Source organism: Corylus avellana, chromosome ca11 (assembly GCF_901000735.1).
Source record: "Corylus avellana chromosome ca11, CavTom2PMs-1.0".
Taxonomy (NCBI): Eukaryota; Viridiplantae; Streptophyta; class Magnoliopsida; order Fagales; family Betulaceae; genus Corylus; species Corylus avellana.
In genome coordinates, this window is record NC_081551.1 from 9,515,460 (window position 1) to 9,528,864 (window position 13,405).

Sequence of the window (13,405 nt, forward strand, 5' to 3'; positions counted from 1 at the left end):
AGAGATTCCCTTAAGTCTTTGTGTTATTTTGTGTAATTGTTCTCGCCTTAGTTACTGTAATTGTGATCCTTTTTTGCACAACAGATCCAATGGTTGATTTGGAGTGCCACGTCAACAATGTTCGACAGTTGTAGGATAAAAATATTTTATCTAGCATTACTCATTAAAAAAAAAACATGTGATCTTCAAATACTAAGGCACACAACACTTTAAAAGAGTGAGTTGTAGAAAAATTTCACACTTCTAATTTATAGGAAGTTTTAGGAAAAATTTACAATGGTAAAGTATGGACTAATAGTATGGCGTCTTTTGGAAAATGAGGAAAGGGATGAAAAAATGAAGCCAAATTCCTATATGAGATGCTAAAGAAACTGGCAAAAGAAATCATTCTATAACCCATCTTTCACACATCTCAGTATAGTGAATAGGTGAACTACTATTAAATTTGTGTAGAAACTATATAAGTCCACAAATGGATTTGTAAAAAGAGATGATTAAAAAATAGTTGAGAGAATGTGTAACATGTCTCAACTGGCAATACCGTGTAATACCTATATTCATACCCCATTTGTTATCCAAACGCCACTCTTCCTTAAAAAACTTCTATAATATTCAAATTGACTTTTATATTCCTCAAAATTTCTTATGATTAAATACCCTTCTAGTACTTGGATTTTAATGTCTTTGTTTTTTCCTTACCTAGGTTTCATTTTGTATTATAGATGGTACATGTCCTATGGGTAAATACAAAGTTAGTACCTCTGTCTATATTCTGTCAAAAAAACTAACAAATCGCCTCGTCATACCAATCAAAACATGACACTTGTCCTTTGCCTTAGTAAAAAAATTAAAAAATGAAGGAAAAAAAAAAATAGAAAGAGGGTTCCAACGTGGGTGGCCAGCCACCCCCATTTTGGCCATTGGGGGTGGCTCAGCCAGCCGCCAGGGCTAGTTTGGGAGTAGGGGGTGGTTTCGGCTACCCCCTACATACAGCTAGCTTCAGGATGGCCGAGCCACCCCCATGACCCTTGGGGGTGGTTCAGTCACCCCTAACGAGTGTTGTGAGTTTTAAATGATACTCGCAAGTGCTCGAGTCAATTGCAATATACCTTTTGCAAGTGGAAGGTTGAATCTACAGGGAATTGTATTTTTGAAAACTAAATATGTCTAAGTTAATTTAATCCTAACCTAGTTCTAAAAGATTTTCAATTTTGAAAGTAAGTAAACATAAACTAAATAAGATAAAAAGAATAAACAATTAAGAAAGTGCTAAGGTTGTGGAATCCACACTCACCAATTCAGAACAACACATTCCATGTTCATCAAGATTACCCGAAGTTCTCACAAATAAAATCCTATGTATGTCATACTATACTTCACAAAGTAATTAAATCATCTAATCTATCCATCCATTACACAAATCACAAAAGATATCCGGATTAAATCAAATCATCAATTGTATCCGTAAGACAAATCATAAAAGATATCCAATTATATTTTGATTAATAAAGATTCAAGCAAAAAATTAAATGAAACTCTTCTAAATCATCACATTTATCCATAAATCATAATAGATATCCAAGAGAAATCTCAATAATTGAATTAAAGTAAAATAATTGAAACCTTAAAAACCCATAAAATCAGATAATATTGACTTACATGAAAGTCTGTTGTTCTTCATCGATGAGGCTTCATCCTCAACCTTAGTTGAGAATTTACCTCCACATGATTATTGAAAATAAAACTTAAACCTAAAGAAAACTAAAACTAAAAAAGGAGAAAAACTGTATAAATTCCGACTTGGTCTCCTCACCTTTTTCTCTTGAGGCTTCGCAGTGTATTTATAGGGGTTTCTAGGGTTTCAAACCCTAAAAGCGACACTAGGACATATCTAGCATACGACTGCGCTCGAGCGCATGGCCAGTGCACTCAATCACACTAGGGCATGTAACTTCTCCTGTGGCACAGGACTTGGGCGCTTGCAGTTTGCTGTTGGGTGTGGGTGTGCTCGAGCACAACGGATAGAGCACACATGAGCTCGAGCGCAAGATGGTGCGCTCGATCCTACTTTGATGGCACTTTTTCCAGCTTTCTTTCAAACTCCGTATTTTTCATTTTAAATGCGCAGTTTTCCCTTAGCGACCTACAAAACACTAAAAACAAAGAACTAACACAAAATATCAGATTATGACACAGCTAAAGGATTTACAAATGTAAATTAAGGGGCTCAAATATGCAATATTTGGTACTCATCAAATACCCTCAAACTTACATTTTGCTAGTCCTTTAGAAAAACTAAACTAAAAATAAAATGAAAGCAAGAAATATAAATCCTCTTTCGTGGGAGAGACAATTGCATTTAGCATATGCAATAAGCCTTTTAAACCCTAGGCATTCCTAGTGGACGAGTGAAGTCTTGTAAGGCTTTAACAGTAATGATACCCACAAACATTGTCAGTGCTATGTTATTGAAAAGAATAAAGTTTCACACAAACCATGGTTCTCATTCATAAGTATGCTTAACAAGACAAACACCATCATTACAATCATTAGGGCACCCAAAATCAATTCACTCATAAGTGGGCAATTGAGACAACACATATTCCATTAAGTGCAAAATGATATTAACATACAATCATCAGGCTTTAATTTACTCAAAGTTTGTGTACCTCAAAGTTCATAGGAATTCTATCAGTTGAAGACAACCAAGGTTTAAGTCAAGATATGCTTTTTTTTTTTTTTTTTTTTTTTTTGTAGGCTGTGCAATGTTTGGCTCCCTTAAGCTTTCTAATTGACCTATGTAACGAGTGTTAGGCCAATAACTCCTAAACCAGATGGTTTTAGGACATTAGATGTAAACATCCCTATGGGCTTAATAACTCAAGTCAAAATGCTTCAAAGCCAAACTAGCTATACAATCAACCAACTTGAATTTCACACATTTTTACGCGAACATTCAATCCTTAATGAGGCAAGATGTCCAGTTACTCAGTGAAAAACTCAAAATGATTATTTTATTTTTTATTTTTTCTTAACAAGCCAAAGTTATTCATCAACAAGTCATCCAACAAATCTCAAGATACATATGATTCAATTCAAATATCATACCTCACAGAATATATGCTAATGTGCTCATGATAATCAACTCAAAACAAGTGAAGTCTTTCTAGCCCAAAAATGAGTCAAAGGACTCAGATTCCTAATGATATGATGATATGTTGAAACTTTTACGCAAGCCAATGAAAATCAAACCACTGGTACAGCTAACTCATGCTTAACAACAACATAGCAATTTTTTTTTTTTTTTTTTAGATAGATAAAAACAAACAAATAGACAGAGTGTATTTCCATACCCCCAAACTTGAATTACATATTGCCCTCAATGTGTAGTATAGAAATACATTACCAGAAGTGCAGAAACATCAAGGTGTGAAAAAGGCCAGGGTGTCCACCAAACTTAAACACCAAAACACCTGTCAACAAAACTAACAGCAATATTTATCACAAAAACAAACATCAAAAGATTAATTGCTGTGAGAAACAAAAATAAAATGACAAAAGAAAAAGAACTTAGAAATGTAGTGCGAAAAATAAAAAAGAAAAAATACCGTACTTTCCCCTATCATTTGGATGTCCAACCAATTCCTTCCACCATTTTTTCTTTAAAACTTCATAGAACTCAGGAAGAATGTATCGCCATCTTAAGTAGCCAACTTCCTTGCTTAGACAAATTTTCTTAGGAAGATGGTTCCTAGATTTGTGACCTTGTGTGCATAAATTCTTGAAAAGTTTTGCATACGACGGTTGTTTGAACATTGAGGAAATGAAGCTTGGGGTTCATGATTTGTCTCAACAGGGATGGTGATGAGGGAAGGAGCTTTAGTACTCACTTCCTTGTCATTGGACAAATTTGGAGTTAGCAGGGGCTCAATTTTCTCCTCTTTTTCTTCCACCTTGTTGTCAACAGTTTTCCCACTCCCAAGTATGGTGGTGGCATGGACATTCTCATGATAAGAATAACTGGAACCTCATCAATCATGTAGTGCCCTCTAGCCATCAGTTGACTTTGAAGCTTTTCTACCTCTATTCTGTTATATTTAGCAACTAGATGACCGATCTATCCTTCCACCTTTGCAATTGTTTCAGTGTTTGCCATAGCGGCATCTTTGATTTCTTGCAGGGACTGGCCAGTTATTTGCATGAATGTTTTGAGAGAGTCTTCCAATGAATATTGTTGAGGAGGATAGTCATATGATAAAGGATGGAGGACTTGGTTATCGAACTGGGAATAGTCTGGATGGTGTAGTTCATGGGGAAGCATAACTTCCTGTAGCCTAAGCTGACCATAGGAAATCAAAATGATTGTTCCATCCCAATGTATAAAATTGGCATTTGATTCAAACCCTGGGCAAGAGAAATTAGTGTTCATTTGCTCATATGAAAAATTAGAAAATTGTCCGCAGAATGGACAATTACTATCACTATGATGAGGATTGGAGCAATATGAACATGGTTTATGTAGTGTGAAAATGTGAGGGTAGTTGGTAGGAGCGGGTGTCTTACAACTAGGGGAAGTATTAAAATTACAAAACGAAAAATTTATGCTTCACCCTCACTCTTTAGCATGCAAATATCCAACATAAAACAGTAACCAATTTTTTTTTTTTTTTTCCGAACAAAAATAAGTATTATAAAATAAAAAAGAAGAATTGACACAGAAGCATAAAACTAAACAAAAATACCAAAAATTAAAAACTCACAAAACGGACCAAAAATAAATTTGGCAAAATTGGGTATTGATCCGTCTTGGTGTAGTATGCAGAGGTGCGCTCTAGCGCAAGTTGGATGGGATCAAGCGCAGGTGCGCTGGCTCCTATGCTGGTGTTGTCTGCTGCGCTAGTGCACTCGTACGCAGTGTGGATAGGATCGAGCGCTGAGCCATCTACTACCACTGGTGCGCTCGAGCTTAGGAGGGCAGGGATTGAGCGCAGGCCGTGAGTGCGCTCGAGCGTACTAGATGTGCACTCGATCGCACTTGCATTGGTGTGCGTACGGAGCTACAACAGAACTGCAAAACAGAAACAACAAAACAAAAAAAGAAAACCTTTTTTTTATATATATTAGAAACATGAATAAAAATTGCAAGAAAAAAAATCCTAATTATAACTAGTAGAAAAATAAAATCAATTTAAAAATAAATTATTTTCAAAAAGCAAACCAATTTCCCGGTAACAGAGCCAAAAACTTGTTATGAGTTTTAAATGATACTCGTAAGTGCACAAGTCGTTTACAATATAGCTTTTGCAAGTGCGAAGTTGAATCCCCAGAGAATTACGTTTTTGAAGACTAAATATGTCTAAATTAATTTAATCCTAACCTAGTTCCAAAAGATTTTTGATTTTGAAAGTAAATAAACATAAACTAAATAAGATAAAAAGAATAATCAATTAAGAAAGTGCTAAGGTTGTGGAATCCTCACTCACCAATTCGGAACAACACATTGCATGTTCATGAAGATTACCCGAAGTTCTCACAAATAAAATCTTATGTATGTCTTACTATGCTTCACAAAGTAATTAAATCATCTAATGTATCCATCCATTACACAAATCACAAAAGATATCTGGATTAAACCAAATCATCAATTGTATCCGTAAAACAAATCACAAAAGATATCCAATTTTATTTTGATTAATAAAGATCCAAGCAAACAATTAAATGAAACTCTCATAAATCATCACATGTATCTGTAAATCACAATAGATAAGAGAAATCTCAATAATTAAATTAAAGTAAAACAATTGAAACATTCAAAACCCATAAATTCAGATAATATTAACTTACATGAAAGTGTGTTTTTTTCACCGATGAGGCTTCATCCTTAACCTTAGTTGAGAATTTGCCTCCACATGATTATTGAAAATAAAACTTAAACCTAAAGAAAACTAAAACTAAAAAGGGAGAAAAACTATACAAATTCGGACTTGGTCTCCCCACCATTTTTTATTGAGGTTTCGCAGTGTATTTATAGGAGTGTCTAGGGTTTAAAACCCTAAAAACGGCATGTAACTTCTCCTGCGGCACAACACTTGGGCGCTTGCAGCTTGCTGGTGGGTGTGGGTGCGCTCAAGCACAGGATGGTGCGCTCGATCCTACTTTGATGGCACTTTTTTCAGCTTTCTTCCAAACTCCGTATTTTTTACTTTAAATGCACAGTTTTCCCTTATCGACCTACAAAACACTAAAAACAAAGAACTAATACAAAATATCAGATTATGACATAGCTAAAGGATTTATAAATGTAAATTAAGGGGCTCAAATATACAATATTTGACACTCATCAACGAGCCAAAATGTTATCTTTTTTTTTCTTTTTCTTTTTCTTTTTCTTTTTCTTTCGGGCCATTGGGAGTAGCCAAACTACCGACCGAAAGGGTGACTTAAACCATCCCCATGGCCAAAGGGCCTAAAGCCTTTGGGGATGGTTTTGGCCACCCCCTTTTTGGTTATTTGAGGGTGGTCGAACCACCCCTATAGGCTTTGGGGGTGGTTTGGCCACCCCCATACCGGCCCTAGGGGTGGCTTAGGTGGCTGAGCCACCCCCAATGACCAAAATGGGGGTAGCCGGCTAGCCCAATTGGAACCCTCTTTCTTCTTCTTCTTCTTCTTCTTTTTTTAATTATTTTTCTTCATTTTTATTTTATTTTTATTTTTTGTTAAGGCAAAGGATACGTTTCATGTTTTGATTGGGCTGGCATGGCGATCCATTTGTTTTTTTGACAGAATATAGACGGAGGTACTAACTCTGTATTTACCCATAAGACAAGTACCTTCTATGGTACAAAATAAAACCTAGATGGGAAAAAATTAAGACGTTAAAATTTAGATACTAAAAAGGTATTTAACCTAATTTATTAATAATAACCCGGGCACAACTTTCTATATAAAATAGATTCATATTATTTTCTTTTGTTAAACCAAAAAAAAAAAAAAAAATTCTTTTCAATAATTTTGAACTCACACCTTACTCTTGTTCTTATTCTTATTCTTATTAGAAAAATGTAAAATCAGTCTTTATGGTTTATATGATTTATAATTAGCTCCGTATAATATTAAAATGAACTTAAAAGTTTTTGAGATTTACCAAAAAAATAATATATTTTCTACAATCAAATTTTGTCCACTAACTTTACAGATTTCATTAGTGTGACACTAATTTAAATAAGATACGTACCACAATTTTGTAAAGTCTTAACATTTGATGGAATATGAGTGTATAGAATAAATTAGTTTTTTGTCATACCTGAGGAACCTCTGAATTCATTTTAAAACTACATAGAGCTAATTGCAAATCAAATAAACTTGGTAGACTCATTTACATTTTTTCCTATCCTTAATGCCAACCCTCATTTACAACATTATCGCAATATTTCTTTTTACGCCGAGTGCCTACTAGAGTTTCCACCTATTATTCTGAGACGAGCAAAAAGCAAGCGGTACGTGTGTTAGGTTATTTTGTCGTCAAAAGCTGGAAGACATCTACAAACTTCACAACAAGAAGCAATTTACTTCACATACCATTGCCACGTGAACTAAACAAATTTCCATGACAAAATATGTCTACAGAAACAAACAGCCACAAAAGTTGCACGTGAACCGTGTATAGAAAGTCGAGGAGCAATTGTGAATTTAATCCCTTTAAACCCCTCACTGTTTTCAGTTTGCAATTGAAGCCAAAATCCAGCAATTAAATAAGAAAAATTATCAACAAGAAGAAAATCATTTGAGATAGAAGAGAGAGGAGAGAAGAGAGAAGAGAGCTTCCTCAATGAAGAAACAAGGGTGTGAGATTGAAGCAATAGGCATCAACTACAGCATCCAAACACAAAACAAACAGTACCCATTGAAGATCTTCTGTAAAGAGAATCCTCAAGCAGACCGCCAAGTCCTAAAGGCAGTGAACTGCCGAGCCAAACCATGGGAGATTCTCGCCATTGTTGGTCCGAGTGGAGCTGGAAAGTCTTCCCTTCTGGAAATCCTAGCAGGGAAACTCACACCACAAAGTGCTTCCATTTTTGTGAACCAAAAGCCCATCAACAAAGCTCACTTCAAGAAAACATCAGGGTATGTCACACAGAAGGATACCCTTTTTCCTTTACTTACAGTTGAAGAAACCTTAATGTTCAGCGCAAAGCTAAGGCTAAGGCTTCCACCGGCTGAGCTGAGCTCCAGGGTTAAGTCCTTGATCCAGGAGCTTGGCTTGAGCCGTGTCGCCGGAGCTCGTGTCGGAGACGACAGGGTTCGCGGGATATCGGGCGGAGAAAAGCGCCGCGTTTCGATCGGCGTCGACGTGGTACATGATCCCAAAGTGCTGATTCTTGATGAACCAACTTCAGGGCTGGACAGCACATCAGCTCTTCAAATCATTGACATGCTTAAGACCATGGCGGAAACCCGCGGCAGAACCGTAATTCTCAGCATCCATCAGCCTGGCTTCCGGATTGTAAAGCTGTTCAACACAATTTTGTTGTTGGCTAATGGCTGCGTCTTGCACCATGGCGCGGTGGATCAGCTTGGGGTGAACTTAAGGCTGATGGGTATGGAGCTTCCTCTTCATGTCAATGTTGTTGAATTCGCCATCGAATCCATCGACACCATTCAACAGCACAGAAAATTTCAGCGTGTTGATCACAAAGAAATGCTGCTGCAGCTGCCATCAACAACCAGCCTGCAAAAGAAAGAAGATGGTAAGTTCACACTACAACAGCTCTTTCAACAATCAAAGGTCGTGGATGAAGAAACAATCAATGTTGGAATGGATTTAAATTTCCCACTTGACTTTGCAAATTCTAGACTCCGAGAAACCATGATTCTCACTCATAGATTCTCCAAGAACATCTTCCGGACAAAGGAGCTATTTGCTTGCCGGACGATTCAAATGCTGATCTCAGGGCTTGTGCTTGGCTCGATCTTTTACAATCTGAAAGATGATTTGGTTGGAGCACAGGAAAGGGTAGGTCTGTTTGCATTCATTTTGACTTTTTTGCTATCATGCACCACAGAAGCTCTGCCAATCTTTCTGCAAGAGAGGGAGATTCTTATGAAGGAAACATCTTGTGGAAGCTACAGGGTCTCATCCTATGCAGTAGCCAATGGACTTGTTTACTTGCCATTTCTACTAATCCTAGCCATTTTATTCACAGTGCCCTTATACTGGCTCGTTGGACTCAATCACAACTTCATGGCCTTTCTGCATTTCTTGTTGTTAATTTGGTTAATTCTGTATACAGCAAATTCAGTTGTGGTGTGTTTCAGTGCTCTGGTGCCTAATTTCATCGTCGGGAATTCGGTGATTGCCGGCGTCATGGGATCCTTTTTTCTCTTCTCTGGTTACTTCATATCAAAGCAGGGGATTCCAAGTTACTGGATTTTCATGCATTACATATCGTTGTTCAAGTATCCGTTTGAAGGGTTTCTAATAAATGAGTTCTCTAACTCAGGAAAGTGCTTGGAGTACATGTTTGGGACATGTGAAGTGAGTGGAGAAGATGTGCTTAGAGAAGAAGGCTATGGGGAGGATAGTAGGTGGAGAAATGTTGTTGTTATGGTGTGCTTCATCTTGGTTTACAGGTTTATTTCTTATGTCATTCTTAGATGTAGATGCTCACAGAGAGGGCTCAAAGATGCCCTTATCTGAAGAATATGGTGAAAATCTCTCTCTCTCTCTCTCTTGTTTGTGGACAAGATGATGGTTCACATGTCTTGGACTTTACTTATGACAGCATGGAAAGATGAAAAAACAATAATAAAATTAAAAAAAAAAAGGTGTAATTTCTGCCACCAGATTGTACTAAAATGATAAGTTGGTTTTCATGTTCAATATTTCAAACATGACCTCTCTCTCTCTCTCTCTCTCTCTAACACATATTCACCAGGCTCTTCTTTTTCTTCTTCTTCTCTTTATGGTTTGTGTTTTTGTTCTTGTTTGTATATGCTTGGTGGACAGTACAAAATGTGACAGTACAGTTCTGTATATAAACAAGAGAAACTTTTTACTCTGAAAAACCCAACACACTCCAAAACTGTAAAACAGCACAAATTTTAAGTAAATTAAAACCATAATTAATTTATTAATTTAAGCAGCTCCCAGAATCATATCACGACATGGCACATTTAACTGCAACATAGCTGGCCCAATTGGTACAACTGCAGACAGAGGAGCATGTTTGCCAAAGGCTGTTAGTTCTGTCTACCAATATCCTAAATTGGCCGACTAAACATATGATATGCCCCCTAACAATTAATTATACTGACCTCCCTCCAGGCTCTCTGTAATTCTCCATGCTAGAGGGGATATGTGTATGTCGTCTTCCTACACCTCCAGGGAGATGAGGGTAAAAAATGCTTAATTGTAAGATTAGTTTTTGAGTTTCTGTAAATTGAGGAAAAGAATCAATCAGTGTTGGTAAAAGGGATACAAAGAGCAGAGCATTTGATTTCAACCCACAGCAGCATCTGCTGGCATTTCCTCTGTGTCACAAGAGATAAATTCAGATTCACTCTGCTCATTGCAAGCATCATGAACACCAGCATCTGGCACATACCCAGCTCTCTTCATCTGTTCCGTGAGCATCTTCAAAAGTGAATACATCTCCTTCCTCTGAGGATGCCTTTTATCTTTGACCATGAAAACATGCAAATCACTTTGGATTTTAATCCAACTGCAACCCGGCTGCTTGACAACTCCCTGTTGCCTCATCTGCTTTCTAACTTTCATAACATCCCTCCATTTACCAAGCTCAGCATACATGTTTGAGAGAAGTACATAAGGTCCAGAATTCCAAGGGTCAATCTCCAAGAGCTTCTCTGCTACATACTTCCCTAATTTGATGTTCTTATGGACCTTACAAGCAGCAAGTAAAGATCCCCAGACAACAGCATCAGGCTGCATCGGCATTGTGTCTATCAAACTCTTTGCTTCATCGAGGCATCCAGCTCGACCAAGTATATCAACCATACATGTATAATGGTCCTTCAGTGGTGTCATACCATGCTCCGTTCTCATTGAGTGGAAATAGTTACGCCCATCTTCAACCAACCCCCCATGACTGCAAGCACATAGAACACCGATCATAGTGATATGGTCTGGTTTCTCTCCAGATAACAACATTTTTTGGAAAATTTGAAGAGCTTCAGTTCCATAACCATTTTGTGCATATCCCACTATCATGGCATTCCAAGAGACACAATCCCTTTCCACCATATTTTCAAATACCCGGCTCCCATCTTCAACTGATCCACATTTCACATACATGTCAATGAGAGAGTTCCCCACAAAAATGTCGCTCTCCTCTCCAGATTGAAAGCGAAATCCATGCTTCAAAACGTGGCCATGAGCCTGTCTGCCCAGCTGCAGTTCCGAAAGATTGGCACAAGCATTGAGTAGATTCCCAAAGGTGTAATGGGTTGGCCAAATGGATTCCCTCTTTAGCAGGAGGAAGAGCCCAAGCGCCTCTTCATTCTCCCCATTCTGTGTATACCCTGCAATAAGTGAATTCCAAGACACTACATTCCGCTCCATCATGTTTGTAAACATTAACCTTGCATCTTTCACACTTCCTGCCTTTGCATACCCACTCACCAAGGACGTTTCAGACACCACATTCCTAATTGGCATCCGATCGAAAACCCATCTAGCTTCTTTGATTTTACAACATTTTGCATACATATCAACCAATGCATTTCCCAAAACAAGATCATCCCTGAATTTGTCCCTTTTCACAACGTGAGCATGAATCTGCAAACCTTCTCTAATTGCCAACAAACTCGCACAAGCACTGACCACGCTAGCTAGAGTGACCTCATCTGGTTCAATCCCGCAATCCATCATTTTCACAAAAACCTCCAAAGCTTCACTTGCCGGGCCATTTTGCTCATAACATGTAATCATGCTGTTCCAAGAAACTCTGTTCCGTTCACTCATCCGATCAAAAACTCTTTGAGCACAAACCACACTCCCACACTTAGAATACATGTCAATAAGAGCAGAACCCATATAAACGTCCGACGAGTAGCAGGATTTTGAGAGCAAAGCATGAATTTGAATACCCATTTTCAAATCCATCAGTCCCGAACAGGCACTAAGAGCACTACCAAACGAGTATTCATTAAGCACAAAATTCTCCCTATGCATTTTACTAAAATACTGTAAGGCTTCATCAAAACGATCATGTTGCGCAAAACCCGATACAATTGAGTTCCACGAGCACTGGTCTGGCTCAGGCATCGACCCAAAGACTTGCACAGCCTCATGAAGACAGCCCCATCTTATTAAAGCACTTGCAATCGAATTCCAAGTGAAAGTATTCCTCTGAAGCATTCGATCAAACACTCTGCGTGCATCGTCCAAACAACCACATTTACCATAGACATCAATAAGCCTATTTTGGATAAAAACTTCAGAGGAAAACTGGGATTTGATGATACGGGCGTGGATGAGTCGCGTGTCCCGCACCGACCTCGATTTGACGCACGAGTCCAAGAGCTTCGCAAAGGGAGACGAGTTGTGGAAGCAGAGGTCGCCCACCACGAGTTTCTGGACCAAGCCATGTCTAGCCATTCCATTATCTTTAGAGAAGACAGGTTCTGGGCGTGTTTTTAGGGGTTACAACTTAACATGTATGCTTCAAGACAAAACCTTAGGTCCGTATGCGCCGCAAAATACCACTTTTACAGCAACAAATTAAAACTTGACACATCAGCAAGGAGCATAAAATTCAATAGAAATGAAAACACCTAATCCTATTCAATAGAAAATTCTCTTCATTTTCCCCCTCTCCCACATGCTCCCACCCCCTCTTTCCCAAATTCCCCTGCCACCTCCCACACCGGCCACCACCAAGCAGCGCCTCCGACAACTGCCAATTTTCACCGCCCGCCGAACGCCAACCATCCGGAATCCATGGAGCCACCGCCAGAATCCACCTGAGAGAGAGATAGATGATGTTGGTGGCCCCGGCACGCGGGTCTAGCTGTGACCCACGCTGGTCTGGCTAAATGTTGGTTTTTTATTTTCTAGTTTTTGGCTTACTCTCGTTGGTGTTCGTGAGTTGCTGAGTCTTGTTGGTTTTTGGCTTACACTTGTTGGTGTTCTTGTTGACGTTCGGCTACTCCGGACCTCCGGTGGTTTCCGTTGAGTTGGGGCTTTGAACGGGCAAGAGAAAGATTATGAAATTTCTTTAAGGATCTGGTGTTTACAAGTCTATTCCATTTTGTGTACTTATCTGACATACTAGCTTCTAATTTGGTGCTTACAAGAAGGCATTTGCAGCCCATCCGGATGTAAGGGGCTCTCCCTCTCTCTCTCTCTCTCTCTCTCTCTATATATATATATATATATATATAT

The 13,405-nt window shown here is 38.4% G+C and overlaps 2 protein-coding genes across 2 annotated transcripts; one reads left to right on the plus strand and one right to left on the minus strand.

The window, feature by feature from the left end:
- Positions 1 to 7,606: 7,606 nt before the first annotated feature.
- Positions 7,607 to 9,847, plus strand: LOC132165588 (ABC transporter G family member 5-like). Its single transcript, XM_059576215.1, has one exon. The coding sequence runs from the start codon at positions 7,829 to 7,831 to the stop codon at positions 9,695 to 9,697; it is 1,869 nt and encodes a 622-aa protein (XP_059432198.1). The 5' UTR covers positions 7,607 to 7,828; the 3' UTR covers positions 9,698 to 9,847.
- Positions 9,848 to 10,102: 255 nt separating this feature from the next.
- Positions 10,103 to 12,838, minus strand: LOC132166126 (pentatricopeptide repeat-containing protein At2g13600-like). Its single transcript, XM_059576892.1, has one exon. The coding sequence runs from the start codon at positions 12,617 to 12,619 to the stop codon at positions 10,499 to 10,501; it is 2,121 nt and encodes a 706-aa protein (XP_059432875.1). The 5' UTR covers positions 12,620 to 12,838; the 3' UTR covers positions 10,103 to 10,498.
- Positions 12,839 to 13,405: the final 567 nt, after the last annotated feature.